Source organism: Pelobates fuscus, chromosome 3 (genome assembly GCF_036172605.1).
Source record: "Pelobates fuscus isolate aPelFus1 chromosome 3, aPelFus1.pri, whole genome shotgun sequence".
Classification (NCBI taxonomy): Eukaryota; Metazoa; Chordata; class Amphibia; order Anura; family Pelobatidae; genus Pelobates; species Pelobates fuscus.
In genome coordinates this window covers 367,618,834-367,636,479 of record NC_086319.1, presented here as the reverse complement: position 1 = coordinate 367,636,479, position 17,646 = coordinate 367,618,834, and the positions used below count along the sequence as shown (strand labels likewise).

The following is a 17,646-nucleotide window of genomic DNA, read 5'->3' as shown; positions in this document are numbered from 1 at the left end:
TTGGGATAGTATGGGCAACTGTGTGTTTTAAAGCATCCCATAGTGAGAGAAGGATGATCAGGCACCCATCTCATTTATCACACCAAGTGGAGCAGATGCTTCAATTTACCCTACTTGTGGGATCCGTGTACATCACAGGGTTTAATAAGCAGAGCAATAATTCTTGTAGGAAGTGAATGTTGGGGTGAGAGGCCGAGAAAGAAAGGGGGAGGGGAATAGAAGAGGGAAGAAAATGGGCAAGTTGGATGAGTAAACGGTGAGATTGGGGTCAAAAGCAGGGGATACATAGAGAAATTTAAGAGAATGATCTTGGAAAAACACAAAGTTATAAAATTCGATGTCCTTCATATATATTTATCTCCTGAACAGAAAGATAAAGGACATTCTAAACCCACATATAAAACTGCGGTAGGTAAGAACCCATAAGGTCTGACTCTAAATCATCCCACCTCCTCTCACCTGGGGAGGGGGGAGGGAGGTATGCCAAGGAAATAGCTGTGCCAGCTGGGCTGGTCTATAGACCATAACTAGTTTTGATCAACCCATGTTTTTTCATTTTCATTGCAATAGCTGGTAATCAGTATTTCTATATTGTACCTTTTGATTTTCAGATAAAATTGCATATGTTTCACTTATTAAGCTGTCTATAAATAGAATTAGTACGAAACATGCGAGGAATATGTTTGAGCACGGACAGCAATTGTAATGACGCTTGAACGGCTGAAATGTGTATATTTATAGCTTTTAAACGTTCCTGATGTATATGCAGCATCCATCAACTGCTCACAGCAAACATGCTCTATAGATGCTTTCTGCATTTCAAAGTGCCACTTAATATGGGCTAAAGCCATAAATAAGTAAACTGAACATATTGGAATGGCCTTTGCTAGAATTTGTATGTTTAGTGATAGATCCTGCGTGTACAATTACTGTATTCTGGGATGGGCATGGGAAAATGAGGCCTTTGATGTTGCTGGCCGCGTGCCAGTCTGTACAGGTATTGTTACAGAGATACAATGACAGCCCAGTATAAACCATTTCAGGCATACTATGCTTCATATTTATCGGTTTATGGTGTCGAGACACTCAAAGCAGAAAAATGGTCCAGGCACAGTGAGCGGCTTATTCACTTAACTGGAACTTGCGGAATATAAATAAGGGAACGATAAAATTTAGGGTAAAAATAGCAAATTTGAAAAAAATTGTCATCCTATTGTCAGTTTGCCACAATTCACTGTATAGTTGACTAAAACCTCCTGGGATTCTAAATGCGGTACCAGTGAATTAGACTACAAGATTTGTGGTATGTGAATAAGTTGGTAATGCTGTGGATCTAATGCTATTAGTCCCCCCTTTCTTGGCGAATATCCACTACCTTCTTGCTGTGCGGGGTGTAAAGTCCCCCCCCCCTCCAGCTGAACTTTGCCTGATCTGTCTGGGCACTCCCCCCCTTCACCTCCTCATCGCAGATAAATCAGACTTCACCCCCCCTTACACACACACACAGACACACACCCCGAACACAGGAACAAGTGAAGAACATTTACTATACTCTCCATCAAACAGGTGATTAATTATTGGCTGTTTTACTCTTACACCTGCAGCATTCAACAAGCAGGTACTGGATGCCAGATTTTTTTTTATCTCGCTTGAGAAGAAGGTGATACCCAGCAATTGAGGAGGACACAGAACTGAGTGCAGTGACCAGGTATGTGTCAATGGGTGTCAAGTTGTTACAAAAGAATGCACTTTGAGTTCTTATTCAATAACACAGAGCAACAGTGCAGTGAGGAACAAATTGCAGAAATCAGACTAAACTAGTCAAACTGTGACTATGGCTATGTGAGTTGGAGATTTTTTTTCAAATCAGCTACTTTTCCTCGATAGTTTTAGATTGTAAGCTCTTTCGAGCAGGGTCTTCGTCAACCTATTGTTCCTGTAACTTTTTGTAATGATCTTATTTATTGTTAAATGTTCCCCTTTTCTAATATTGTAAAGTGCTACAGAATAAGTTGGCGCTATATAAATGCCCAATAATAATAATATTAATATTAATAATCTGTATATGTGAGAGAACAGGGTGGTGCTTTGTTCAGCATTTTCATTGTAAATATAAAAGGAGAGGTGGTTATGTACACAAGTTGGAAGATCAAAGCTTAGGACCTTTTAACCTCTAATGTTATTTTAACTTCTCTCTTCCAGTTTATGTCCATCAATGTGGTGAGGATTTGAGTTAAAATCAGAGAACACTATCAGTTTAATAAATAAATACAAATCATTATTTTATAAAGTCCCCTGCTAATGTTATCTATAATATGTTGGGGGGGGGGGGGGAGGAAGGTGGGATAAACACTTTTTTTTCTGATGTTTTGCTATTTAATTGCTAAACCAAGCCAAGGTTATTCAATTAAATAAGAATTGTTAGGAATTCAAATTATAGCCTGTAATAGCTGAATTGAAAACATAGCTGGCTTGATGAAGTTTTCCAGTTTTGCTTTTTTCTAACTAAATAATTGGCTTTTAATTCCTGACACTTTTGTGGATATTCTTGTCAGAGAAAGCTGTTTTAGAATTCAGGGGATAGGATGAGTAATAGTCTGTGAAGCCGAGTGGAGAATGTCCTTTATCTTTCTGTTCAGGAGATAAATATATATGAAGGACATCGAATTTTATAACTTTGTGTTTTTTCAAGAACATTCTCTTAAATTTCTCTATGTATCCCCTGCTTTTGACCCCAATCTCACCGTTTACTCATCCAACTTGCCCATTTTTCCCCTCTTCTATTCCCCTCCCCCTTTCTTTCTCGGCCTCTCACCCCAACATTCACTTCCTACAAGAATTATTGCTCTGCTTATTAAACCCTGTGATTTACACGGATCCCACAAGTAGGGTAAATTGAAGCATCTGCTCCATTAGGTGTGATAAATGAGATGGTAATAAAAAAGAAATCGTTTGAAATTAATTCTTAAATGCATACCCTTTCACAGCCAGAGCAGCCAATACCTAATTCCACAAAGGTGGGTGTAGAACATAAATAAACTGGCTTTCCAAGAATGACAATACGTGGAACAGTTGGATTAGTTAAAAAAATTTGGACATGGGATGCCCCAGACAAGAAAGAGCCATGAGAATTGAGCTAAATTGGGACCCAAAAAGACAAGTGGGATCGCACAAGGCATTAAAACACTTTAATAATAGTGCTCACTCCATGCATTAAAGTGACACGATAGGCACCAAAACAACTTGAGTTTAATAAAGCAGTTTTGGTGTATAGATCATGTCCCTGCAGTCTCACTGCTCAATTCTCTGCCATTTAGGAGTTAAATCACTGTGCTTATACAGCCCTAGTCACACCTCCCTGGGTGTGACTTACACAACCTTCCTAAACACTTCCTGTAAAGAGACATCTAATGTTTAAACTTCCTTTATTGCACAGTCTGTGTAATTCAGAATTTTATCTCTTGCTCTTTTAATAGCCTACCAGAGCCTGTAAGAGCCTCCGCGTGTGTGTGAGTGAGATTGAAGTTCTGTATAAACAGAAACAAAAGTGAGTTAACACCTAAATGGCTGGGAACTAAGCAGTCAAACTGCAGGGACATGATATATCCACATCAAGCTAAAGCTGTTTTGCTGCTTAGAATTTCCTTTTAAAATACACTGAAAACGGAGCTAGACAAAGGCATTAAAATTTTCTTTAAAACCAGACGATTCCAGTGTATTAAGAGCTCAATTAAAGTTCAGTTCAACTAATAATTTTGTGAATAATCCAAGAGTATATCAGCCCACGGTATTTCAATTGCAGAATTATCACGTAGTTGGATTTTTTCAAAGAGTGTCTTCTTTTAGAGATAAAATAAGGTAACGCTACAAGGAAGCTATAGAGCAGTCTTAGCATTCTTGTGTTATTACTCAAATGACATGGGCGTTCTTATTAATTAGTATTCTCATATTACTAACAAGGGATACTCAAGAGCTCTTTTTTGTGAATTGTTGTAAAATGGGATTACATTCCTCTGGAAGTGGTGAGTGTAGGGTTACTTAAAATGACAAGTCAGTAGGACTGACCCGATATATAATGCTTTTACTGTCAGGTAGTATCCTTACCGCATCTACCACACATATCTTCTAATAGTCTATCAGTGCGGTAGTCTTACAACATTTTCTGATCTGCTAGTCTTTATTGTTTTGCATTTTCCCACTTTTTCTTGTTCGACACATTCTACCATTCCTCTCCTTTGCTCGGCTTTGACCCCAAGGGAATGTTTATAATCCCTTAGACAATAGGATGCTGTCCGTATGGGTCAGCTGATTTTGGGTATATAAGTAGAGGTCTTTGTTGTTACTATTCAGGAGCAATAGGGGGGGAACATCATGTCGATGGAACTTCTTCATGGAAGTCCTGAACCTCCGTCGGATGATATCTACGACAACTGGTACATTGATGATCCACAAGAACCTGAAGTCTCACCTGATGAGTAAGTAGACTCCTTTTTACATATTTTTGAGAATTCTTCTATTTATGGTTTATTTCAAATTTCTATATGAATAACTGGACCTTTTTTCTTCTAGAATTATTCCAGATTGTGATCTCACTTTGCCAGATGGAATGTATCATCTCGTCCTGGCTCCTGTATCTGTGAGTCCATGACCCATACAAAGCCATGCAACGTTCCCCTATTTCTTTCACTCCATGTAACCTGTTATTTATAGCCTCCTTATTTCGCAATAAGACTACTTATTACGTTATCCTATTTGTACATGTCATTTTTCTATAAAACTGAAATGTTTACATTTGCTATTTAGCCTTAAGCGTATATGTAAAAGAAATGTACAGTCATCACGCAACACTTGTAGGTTGTTCAAACAGAAACTTGTATTTATTTTTGTCATGTTCTCTGTTTATACCTGCTTACCTTTGAGAATCTAAAATTAATAGTCCTCTCTATGCCTCAGTTTAACAAGTATTGTTAAATATTCACTAGGACTTTAAAGGGCATGTAGTGAACAGCCACATAAAAATACATTTGTGCATGAAAAAAAGTTGTACTAGTGAATTTTCCTTATTTCCTACTAATCTATACTATGAAATCTTTGGCATAAATAATAGAAAAAAAATTGTAGTAAACAATTTGGTTTCATATGAACCATTTGTTCAATTGAGAGTTTGATTCTTTCGAATATCATCCATGGAAAATATTAGGGAAATGATTTGGACGCACGAAAAAGGGAGAGAAAATGGACTGATCAATGTACTGCAAAATATATAGATAATATAAATAAATTACCGCTATTTGTTTCACAGATCAAGTAAGAGAAAAAGTAACTGATAGAGAGAAAAAGAGGAGGACCAGTAAAATAACACATTTAAAAAAATATATATATAAAATATAGATTATTTTTTTTCTTGCGTCTCCTTTTGTCCCCTCCAATGGTCATTTCTCACTTGCTATGTAAATAAAATCAACATTTAGTGGCTGTCTCCAAGCTGTCAATCACCCTTTTTTTCCAATTAATCATCTCTTTTTTTGGTGACATGGGCGGGAACCTGAATACCATGTCAAACAACATACAAACATGTTCAGCCATCATACTAGTCATTTGCTCAATTATACATCTGTATGGTGCTTGAAAGATACAGAATTTGGCCAAACAGCCTACCAGCTCTAAATTCGGACGAATTACAACTAGGCCGAAACCCAATGCTCAAGTCTAATAGATAGTAAAAAGCTTACTACCACATATGGTGATAGATTTACTACCACATACAGTATAAGCATTACTACCGCATGTATTGGATGCCTTACTACTATATGAAGTTCACTACTAACTGAAATTTGGTAAAAGAGGCAGAGACCTTTTCAGGATCATCTCTTCTTTTTTTTAAGTGGAGTTTATAACTTCTATTGACCCATATCCGTCTCCTTTTTAATACATTTACTTACACCCTTATTGCCATCATCTCTATTGCTCCAAATAGAAATATTCAATATGTTATTACTACTGTTCCATAACAACTCTAAAGCATTCCTTCACACTGTGCATTCTTCTTTTATCTTTCTTTTTGTAGCTCTGCGCTATTCTGTTGCTCTCGTTTTTGGTTCAACGCAAAAGACTCTGCAAATCCTGTTGTTGGGGGCTACCAGGTCTTCTAAGGTACATCCCACCACCCCTACACCCAATCTGACTTCCAAACATTTTCACAATGCACTTGGCTTTCTCCATCACCCATTGTGACAGTCTGAGTTAGTGATAACTTCCCTAGTCCAAATTGTCCTGCTTTGTGTCCCATCTACAGCCCCTTGAACCTCCTGGAGGATTCTGGGAACAGGTGGATTCCATGTGCCGTTTTTGGTTTGCTCTTTTCATCCCTGTGCCGCTTGTTGTTGGACAGCACAACCCTTGACTTCCTGCCAGAGATTTGTAATGCACACCAAGGTAAGCCTAGAATTTCATTAGAAGCTGCACGGGATCCCTTGGAGTGCAAGTGTGAAACCCTTTCATTTCAGAATTTCTTTGTATAACTAACAGGATCAGTGTAGCTGGTTCATATTCTGCCTTGATTTAGTTTAAACCTGTTCTCGTGACCCAACAACAGGTCAAATAAGAGGATATATCTACAATGCACCATGTTCAAGTTATAGTAAATGGAGTACTGATTAGCTCACCTGATGTAAAGCAGAGAGTTAATGAAAGCCTGTCCTGTTGTGGGATGGAGGACAGATCAGGAGTACATTGCTCTGTGAGACCTGGAATTGGATACAATGAAACATACGGTCATATCTAAAGGCCAAGTGAAGAGAGAACTCTGAGAGATATAGGGAACCATTACATACACAGTCACATCTATATTTGTTCTTTTTTACAGTTTATGGTGCTCTGTTAGTCTCTCACCCAGTCTCTCTTCTATCAAAAGATCATTAAAAACACACTTTTGTTGGGAAAACATATTAATTAAACTGTTAACTCCTCGCACCTTGGGAGCCCACCCTGCTTCCTCTCCTGTAACTATGTCTTTCAAAGAACTGACCCTTCACTATAAACTATTCCACTAACCTACTTTTCCCGTACATGAAATACATCCTTATCTCTGTGCCACTTTACCTCACTCCCTCTAGAATGTAACTCATTTGAGCAGGGCCTTCAGCACCGTCTGTTTCTGTGTGTCCATGCTCGTCTTGTTGCAAATACGTGTCTGTTAGTTCACTTATTGTAAAAAGCTACTGAATTTGTTGATGCTTTATAAATAATAATAATATCATAGATACAGAACTTACTATCAGCTTTTTCTCATCACAGTGGTAATAGTTCCCACCTCTGTGTACGGAGTATTTCAGTATTATTTGTTGGGTTATGGACTTAAATTAATCTTTCGTTAACGCCAGCTCTAGTGACTTTGCCCTTTTTTTTCCACTTACAGCTCTGTGGAAAATCCTGGCCCTTTTCTATTACCCTGCCCTGTATTATCCCCTGTTGGCATGTAACAGTTTGGAACGGGTAGTTGGGTATCTAGTGGGGACCATCCTATCGTGGCTACACTGTGGGGCCCTGATCTGGCAGAAAATAGATTGTCCACAGACACCAAAGGTAAGAACTACAGACACACGAGGCATGGAGGGGATTTCCACCTACACGTATGTTGGGAAAAAATTATGTTAGATACCTTGAAGAAGGACTTTGGGGCGGCTTAACACAGCTCTTCCAGCGTTTCATTGACATCCAAGGTTAGACGGAGTCACACTCATAATATAGAGATATCATTTTTGTATTATTATCAGGGTGGCTTAAGGTGGTGGAAAGAGTGCTGGGACTTTTCAAACTGCTCTCTAATGGTTTTTAGAATGGTTTGTACAGAAATGGGTGAAGACACCCATTATAGGCTGCAGTCAGTGTGTGGTGCTTAGAGCACTTCTTTAAACAAGTTACAAAGAGAAAAAGCGTCCAGAAAAACATTAGGGAAAAAAAAAAAAAAAAAAGTTATTCAAAGTTATTAAAAACATGAGAAAGAAAATGATCATGAACCACTGTAAAGGGAACGAAGTTATACGTGTCAAAGAGATTCCTTTTGAGTCATCCAGTCGATGACGTGACTTACTAACACCTTGCTCACTCTCTGCTTTGCCCCAGTTCTACAGATACTACGCCCTGCTCGCCACCTTGCCGCAGATTGTCTGTCTGCTTGTGCTCAGTGCTGTGTATCCTGCTTTACTCCTGTACAAATTGAGAAAACCACGCCGCAGTGATCAGGTACTGAAAGACTGGCATTGTCCACCTTGTGCGCTTCCCCTATTATTTTTACAGTGATATCCGGAACGTCTGTCTGCTCAGTATAAAAGGGGTGTTTTCACAAGTTACAAAGGCTGGCCTGGCCGTGTTTTACCAAGCTCCGGGAATTAATGGCAGAAGGGATTAGTGGCGCATGTTAGGGCAGCTAAATACCAGCATTGTGCACATCAGTTAATCATTTAACTCTTTATGTTACTTTCATTCCACCATTATATCGATGATCATGTTTGTATGGCATTACCCACAGTATGCCCAGTGCTGCGTGATTTATAGGTGCATGCAGGATGGAGACATCGATACAATGTATACAGCTCTGATAGTGATAGGAATGCTGGCTCTGCACAGAGTGCACTCAGCTTGGCGTGTAATAGGTTTGGCAGTATGTGTGTTGGCAATACTGAATGCCCACTGTCTGCCCAGCTCATTGTATGATGGTTTAGCAGCGAGTGTGTTGGGAATGATAATTTATTTTAAAGAGTGCTATGGAATATGGGATGCATTATATATATACATTCACATATATAAGCAATAATGATGGCAGTGCCCTTAGTATGCTTGGTGCTCAGAGAGAAGTTTTAGCAGCATGGTACCCGGTCTGAAATTGTCCATGAATAAAAGAATATTGAGCTGCGTGTAGTGTAATGGAAATGTTGTATAGCAGTGGTTCACAAACTTTTCAGGTTCACGGTGCCCTTAATATGTCAATATTTTTCCAAGGCACCCCAAGTCAAAATGTCTAGGTTGTATATCCGTACAGCGCTGCGGCATTTACTGGCGCTATAGTGTAATGTACAGTGTTGGCGTTTGAAGGGGTGCTTGTATACATTTATTGTGTTTTAATACAGAGGTGTGTTTGAATGTGATGTTTGTGTTTGATTGCAGGGGTGTGTCTGAACATAATGTTTACTTTTAAATGCGGATGCACATTTGTGTGAAGTATTTGTGTTTGAGTGAAGGGGTGTGTTTGTATATATGTTTTGGAGTTTAAATGCAGGGGTGTGTTTGTATGTAATGTTTGTGTTAGATTGCAGGAGTGTGCTTGTATGTTGTGCTGGTGTTTGACTGCTTGGATGTATGCACATACCGGGCCCCTGTTCAGTAGTAATGTTTGATTATAGCACCGAGGAAACATTCCGCGGCACATAGTTTGGGAACCGCTGTTGTATTGGTTTCAGGAAGGTTTATTGATATCTTGGTAAGTGGGTACTGCCTATAGTATACCATGTTCTGTGTAGGCTAATATTTTCTATTTTACACCATGTTCTGTGCATACTAATAAGGTATATCTCTGTGTTTTAGTAAAACCAATATGGTCTATTCCTGGCAGGTGTAGGCAACATTTGGCACACCAGATGTTGTGGACTACATCTCCTAGAATGCTCTTATAGCCATAATGCTGGCAAAGCATCATGGGAAATGTAGTCCACAACATCTGGAGTGGCAAAGGTTGCCCACCATTCTATTGAGTAACCTACTCTCTGTATAGCAGGAAGATTAACCCGCTGTGTGTAGTTGGACGATTGATCCACGTGTGATGCTGATAGATACTGACTGTAGTGTGTTCGGTAGCTGGGATGATGTAACTGCCTATAGCATACCCTGCTGTATATCTGCTAAGTGCGTTAGAAATACTGATTCTGTCTTTAGTATGCCCTGCTATGTGTAAGGACAAACATCAGACTTGTCTTTGCTTGAAATAGTTATACTGTCCATAGTGTACACGGCACTACACTGTGTAATGTGAATAGTCCTTCAGACTGTGTGTGCTTAAAGTACCAATACTACCTATAGTGTGCTCTGCTCTGTGTAAATATAATGGCTTATCAGACTGTGTGTGCTTAGAGTACTGATACTGCCTATAGTGTGCTCTGCTCTGTGTAAATAGGATGGCTTATCAGACTGTGTGTGCTTAGAGTACCGATACTACCTTTAGTGTGCTCTGCTCTGTGTAAATAGGATGGCTTATCAGACTGTGTGTGCTTGAAGTACCAATACTGCCTATAGTGTGCTCTGCTCTGTGTAAATAGGATGGCTTATCAGACTGTGTGTGCTTAAAGTACCGATACTACCTATAGTGTGCTCTGCTCTGTGTAAATAGGATGGCTTATCAGACTGTGTGTGCTTAGAGTACTGATACTGCCTATAGTGTGCTCTGCTCTGTGTAAATAGGATGGCTTATCAGACTGTGTGTGCTTAGAGTACTGATACTACCTATAGTGTGCTCTGCTCTGTTTAAATAGGATGGCTTATCAAACTGTGTGTGCTTGAAGTACCAATACTGCCTATAGTGTGCTCTGCTCTGTGTAAATAGGATGGCTTATCAGACTGTGTGTGCTTAGAGTACTGATACTGCCTATAGTGTGCTCTGCTCTGTGTAAATAGGATGGCTTATCAGACTGTGTGTGCTTGAAGTACCGATACTACCTATAGTGTGCACTGCTCTTTGTAAATAGGATGGCTTATCAGACTGTGTGTGCTTGAAGTACCAATACTGCCTATAGTGTGCTCTGCTCTGTGTAAATAGGATGGCTTATCAGACTGTGTGTGCTTAAAGTACCGATACTACCTATAGTGTACTCTGCTCTGTGTAAATAGGATGACTTATCATACTGTGTGTGCTTAAAGTACCGATACTACCTATAGTGTGCACTGCTCTTTGTAAATAGGATGGCTTATCAGACTGTGTGTGCTTAGAGTACTGATACTGCCTATAGTATGCTCTGCTCTGTGTAAATAGGATGGCGTATCATACTGTTTGTGCTTAAAGTACCAAAACTACCTATAGTGTGCTCTGCTCTGTTTAAATAGAATGGCTTATCAGATTGTGTGTGCTTGAAGTGCTAACACTGCATATAGTGTGCCCTGCACTATGTAAAGGGAATGACCTATTAGAAGGCGGTTGCTTGACGTGCCTGTAAAGTACCCTGCACTGTGTTAAAGGCACAGTTTAGGCACCATAACAACTTAACTTAAATTAAGTTGTTATGGTGCCTGGAGTGTTGCTTAAGGGCAATGGTTTATTGGACTGTCTGTGCTTGTCATCTCTGCTCTGTACATAGGGTGGTGGTTTATCAGACTGTACTAGAAACCTTGATATTGACAATAATGTATCCTGCTTTGTGTAGTGCAGGCATTAAAGAATTAATCTATGAATTAATCTACTTCCTGCAGCTACCTACAGTGAGCGAATCACAGTGTGTATCATGCTGTCCGCTTCTACCCAGCTCTGTTACTGCATTGTAAAATAAACAGCGTTGCCGTTGCACCTGCTCCTAGCATAACTAAAGCCATATAATGTGGCCTGTTGTTGAGGTCCACTCGCACAGATTTTGCCTGTGGATATGTTGGCATAATGGCATGAGGCACGTGAGTCATTGCTGGCAGTAGTCCACTCCACTTCAGATGTTACCTAACTCCTGTCCTCGTATGGGGGGGAAATTCCATGGAAGGTGGGTGTTAGAGTGATCCGCTGAAAAGATCCATTGTCCCAAAAATCTTTCCCATGTGACTAATCAGCCTGGTTTCCCTGACGACTTGTCCTTATCCAACGAGGACTTTATCTGCTTAATTATCAGGTGATGGGAATATTATTGAATTGAGTATGTACTCACACATATGTATGTGCATAATGGTTTATATAACTGCAAGACTATGTGCTTCTGATCAGATCTGGAAAAATAACTAGAAGCTTAATGTTCCAGAAAAATTAACCCCTTAATCCAGGGTTACGTACTCATGCACAGCTATGTAGACGGTTTTTTTAGCCATTCTTTGAATTCCCTGCCCTTGCAGTCAGTAAACTAGACAGACATACTTCATCATAAAATCCAGCTGGTGTCTGGATCGAATTCCACTTAGATTAAAGTAGATATGTTTATCAGAGGCTATCGTCATACGGACTTATTCATTGTACTGGGAAATTACACAATTAATTTTATTGGAATTAGAACACAAAAGAAAAATTGAAAGGAAAATTGCAGAGCTTATAAAAAAGATTGGCAGCAAACCAAGATGGTGGCGCTCAGTACCAGATTAGAACTAAATACTACAATATGAATTTCTACATTCAAATGTATTTTTCAGACCTCACATAGATTTGTTAAATATAGAGAATAAGTAAAAAAAAAATAATTAAAACGAATTCTGAAAAGTGATAGTTTCCCTTTAAGGTGCTGAATTATTTTTTAGTTTGTAGCATTTGATGAACCGTCCATAATATATAATATAATAAAAGCTGCCTATCATTAATTCACCATTAGCCCACCCACATTCTCAAATAATGTCCTCATCTTCTGAGAAAGGCTCTTATTTAAACAATACAGAATAAATAAAAGTCTTGCTATACTAGAATATATATATCCTTGCTCCGTTCTATGAGTGCGATTGTTAAGGTTTCCGCAGATTAAATCTAAATTACAAAATTTAAGAAAAAATAACTGCTCTGGAAAAATGCACTAACTCAACTTGGCTATTTTAGCCTCAATTTTATCCAATTTAGGCCACAATTCAAAAAAAATTTGATGAGCATTGCAAGTGATGTTTAATAAAGGTAATATTTTCAAAAATTATTTCATATTTTTATTTTTTTATGTATATATTTATTTCTTTATATTTTATATATTTTTGATATGTCAGTATTATGAAGAAATAATTTGAAAATGTTTTTCAATGATACTACATTATTTAAAAAGCTTATCTAACAATATTAAACCAAGGCCTTAATTTCCTAAAGTTTGGAGTTAAGTAAATAAATCTGTCAACGCATTGGATTAACTTTTTGTCTTTTATATTTAACCTGTTGTAATGTCCTTCTGAACTGGGTGCGTGCCTACGATACAACACAGACAGACAATACTGATTCTTTTCATTTTCCCACATGTTTACACAGTTTTGGAGCTAATTACTAACATTTAGAATATGTCAGGCCTATCTAAGGACTATACTTTGTTGATATCGGATAAAACATCAGATCAAACAAAAAGCAGCATTACATAAAAAACCACAGTTTTTACCACAATACAACTAGACATGCTTACAAACATAATTTTCTGTTTGAACATTTCAGACATAAATAGGAAAACTATGATCAGGAAGGAAATGTAAAAGTTTTAAATAATCTACAAAAAAAATAGATGATATTTTAAGGGGAATCCTGGATTATATATATATATATATAAAACACTGTTATAGGAATCCTATACAATTTTGTAGTCCAGAAAAAAAAAGAGGCAATTCTGTCAACAAAGTCTTTAGTTCTCAATCATCTATTATATTGAGGAAATTGGTACACAGAACTTACTGTGCTGACATAGGTACACTAAGTACTGTATGCTTGTGTGACTTCCCTTTATTATGTATTAATAGAGTAAATGGAGGAAAGTAACCCCTCAGATCCCACCATAGGTACAGACAGGGCCGGATTAACATAGGGGCTGATGGAGCTGCAGTTCCAGGCCCAGGCCCATGGAATAGGCCCATTGATCTACACACTACTCTTAGGGTTGCCACCTGGCCGGTATTTATTTGAGGCTGCCTGGCTGGTGCCGATACTGGTGCCGATATTGCAGTAATACCGGCAATACAAATATTTTTCTCAATATAAACAGAGATTACTCTGCAATACCAGCACTGGCCAGTAGGGGACACTATATGTGTGGAGAGAGGCAGGGATAGGAAGTTACAGCATATACCTGCATCTCTCTACTCACTGATCCACGAGGGAGCAGCTATACAGCACAGATAATCCAGACAGCAATTCCTAGCCTTCAGAGATAGCCTACAGCTCAGGGAAGTGAGGGATGGGGTAAAGGCTGCAGGGAGACATGGGGACACTGAGACACTAGGGGACACTGTGAGACATGGAGACACAGGGAGACCTCTGGGGACACTGAGACACTTGCGGAGACATGGGGACACAGACACACATGGGGACACTGAGACATGGGGACACAGACACACATGGGGACACTTGGGGACATTAAGATATGGGGACACTAAAAACACTAGAGGACACTGAGACTTGGGAACACTGAGACACTAGGGGACGCTGGGAAACATGGTGACACAGACACTTGGGGACACAGACACACATGGGGACACTTGGGGACACTGAGACACTGGGGAAACAATGTCTCCACATGTCTGGGTGTCCCCATGTCTCCCAGCCAGTGTCCCTAGAGTCTTAGTGTTCCCATGTCTCCCATTGTCCCTAGTGTCTCAGTGTCCCCATGTCTCCCAGTGTCAACATGTCTCCTAGTGTCTCCATGTCCCCAAGTGTCTCAGTGTCCTCATGTCTCTCAGTGTCTCCTAGTGACATGGGGACACTGGGAGATATGAGGACAAAGACACTAGGGGACACTGGGCAAAATGGGGACACTGGGCAACATAGGAATACAGAGACACGAGGACACTGAGAGACATGGGGCACTGAGACACTGTGATACATAGGGACACTGTGATACATAGTCTCAGTGTCCCCAAGTCTCCCAGTGTCGCCAAGTGTCTCAGTGTCCCCATGTCTCACAGTGTCCCTTAGTGACATGGGGACACTGGGAGACATGGGGACACAGACACGAGGGGACACTGGGGAACATGGGGACACTGGGTGACATGGGGACACTGTGAGACAGGGAAACACTAGGAGCAATCCATCTATACAGCAGAATCAAACTGTAAGTAGTTTTTTGGTGATTTTACAGAATTTTCTCTTATGTCACTCCTTCTGATTTACATCATGTAATGTCACACATACATAATTAGTTATGCAAATTAGTAAGGCCTGTATTTTTCTCCAGGAAAGGTGGCAATCCTAACTACTCTTCACATACTCTTGCTTAAGTATGGAAACTTTTAAGAGGGATGTATGAAAACAAAACTTGTGTGGACTAGCTGAAATGAAATTAGTTAAGGTAATGCTGACTTTGGTCTCTCTAACACAGTGGCATGTCCCCTTCCTTCTACACTCACTACATCCACCTTTTCTCTGTCTCAGACTGTATACCAGGAGCTTCTACCTGCTAGTAAGACGGTAAGGAGACAAGTGGACATGTGAGTGCTAGGGGACAGTCCTTAGAAAGCATGGAGCAAGCGCATCATTAGATGCATTTATGCCAAGCTCAGGATGCTGTTGGCCAGCATGCATGATTGGCAGGCCCATTGACTTCCTGCTTCACAGGACACTGCTGTTAGGGGGTATGGATTTACTTGAGTTTTTTTATAGCTGCATCCTATGTGTTTCCCTTCGGCAACATCTCCACCAGATACGTAGCGCTTGAGAGGTATGACTGTTTTAGTGTTTTTGGCTGATAAGATTCTGTACATAGGCCCCTCATAACTGTGAGCACCAGGCCCACTGGGCTCTTAATCTTGCCCTGGGTACAGAGTGTAATAAGTAACCCTTAACAGGCTCCACAGGTAAAACGCATAATAGGTAACCCCTCACATTTTCCAACAGGTAAAGAGCATAATAGGTAACCCCTCACTCACAGTACCCCGCAGGAAAATAGTGTAATAGGTAACCCCTTACAGCACCCCACATGTAAAGAGCGTAATAGGTAACCCCTCACAGTACCCTATATGTAGAGAGCATAATAGGTAATCCCTTACAGCACCCCACCGGTAAAGAGGTAATGGGTAACCCCTCACAGTACCCTATATGTAGAGAGCTTAATAGGTAATCCCTTACAGCACCCCAGAGGTAAAGAGGTAATAGGTAACCCCTCACAGCACCCCACAGGTAAAGAGTATAATAGCTAAACCCTCACAGTTCCCCACAAGTAAGGATCATAATAGGTAACCCCTCACAGCACCCCACAGGTAAAGAGGTAATAGGTAATCCCTTACAGCACCCCACAGGTAAAGAGCTTAATAGGTAACCCCTCACAGTACCCCACATGTAAAGAGAGTAATAGGTAACCACTCACAGCCCCCCCACAGGTAAAGAGCATAATTGGTAAACCTTACAGCCCCCCACATGTAAAGAGTGTAATAGGTAACCCCTCACAGTACCCTATATGTAGAAAGCATAATAGGTAATCATTTTCAGGACCCTACAGCTAAAGAGGTAATAGGTAACCCCTCACAGTACCCTATATGTAGAGAGCATAATAGGTAATCCCTTACAGCACCCCACAGGTAAAGAGTTTAATAGGTAACCCCTCACAGCCCCCCACATGTGAAGGGAGTAATAGGTTACCCCTCACAGCCCCCCACAGGTAAAGAGCTTAATAGGTAACCCCTCACAGAACCCAAGAGGTAAAGAGCTTAATAGGTAACCCCTCACAGTACCCCACATGTAAAGAGAGTAATAGGTAACCCCTCACAGCCCCCCAAAGGTAAAGAGTGTAATAGATAAACCCTCACAGTACCCCACAAGTAAAGATCGCAATAGGTAACCCCTCACAGCATCCCACAAGTAAAGAGTGTAATAGGTAACCCCTCACAGCACCCTACAGGTAAAGAGTTTAATAGGTTACCCCTCACAGCCCCCCACAGGTAAAGAGTGTAATAGGTAACCCCTCACAGCACCCCACAGGTAAAGATCATAAAAGGTAATCCCTCACAGCACCCCACAGATAAAGAGTGTAATAGGTAAACCCTCACCGTACCCCACAGGTAAAGAGTGTAATAGGTAACTCCTCACAGCACCCTATATGTAGAGAACGTAATAGGTAACCCCTCACAGTACCCCACAGGTAAAGAGTATAATAGGTAACCCCTCAAAGTACCCCACAGGTAAAGAGTGTAATAGGTAACTCCTCACAGCACCCTATATGTAGAGAACGTAATAGGTAACCCCTCACAGTACCCCACAGGTAAAGAGTATAATAGGTAACCCCTCAAAGTACACCAAAGGTAAAGAGTGTAATAGATAAAATAGAAAATGCCTCCCATTTCCCCACAGGTAAAGAGCGTACACTCATAGTGCCCACAGGTATAAAGCATAATCCCTTAAAGCATGGGTGTCCAACCTTCAGGCTTTCATGGGCCACATTGGGTGCAGAGGAATTGTCTTGAGCCCACATACAATCTTTAATATAATTAATGTATATAATACAACTAAAACAGCAATTTTCCTAATTGTATTTAGTAGATAACTCCCTTATTTGTTATCCTTATATTTGATTGCCATATTTAAGGATACCATATTAGGGAGCTATCTACTAAGCACAAACACATTTGCACACATAACCACAGATATACACATACACACATAAACACACACACAATCACAGACCTATACATACACTCACAAACCTATACACACATCATCACAGACCTATACGCATAAACACAAATATATACACAAACAATCACAGACCCACATACACACATACAATCATAGACCTATACACAGAGTCACAT

General features: G+C 40.0%; 1 protein-coding gene across 1 annotated transcript in view; it reads left to right on the top strand.

Annotated features, from left to right (window-relative positions):
* The first annotated feature begins 1,499 nt into the window (after nt 1-1,499).
* STRA6 (signaling receptor and transporter of retinol STRA6) overlaps nt 1,500-17,646 on the top strand; it is a 37,034-nt gene continuing 20,887 nt past the window's right edge. The window contains exons 1-7 of the mRNA XM_063449347.1: nt 1,500-1,708; nt 4,351-4,475; nt 4,570-4,636; nt 6,068-6,153; nt 6,296-6,435; nt 7,418-7,584; nt 8,125-8,244. Of these exons, the coding sequence (XP_063305417.1) occupies nt 4,372-4,475; nt 4,570-4,636; nt 6,068-6,153; nt 6,296-6,435; nt 7,418-7,584; nt 8,125-8,244 (684 nt within the window). The 5' untranslated portion in view covers nt 1,500-1,708; nt 4,351-4,371. The remainder of the gene's footprint in view (nt 1,709-4,350; nt 4,476-4,569; nt 4,637-6,067; nt 6,154-6,295; nt 6,436-7,417; nt 7,585-8,124; nt 8,245-17,646) is intronic.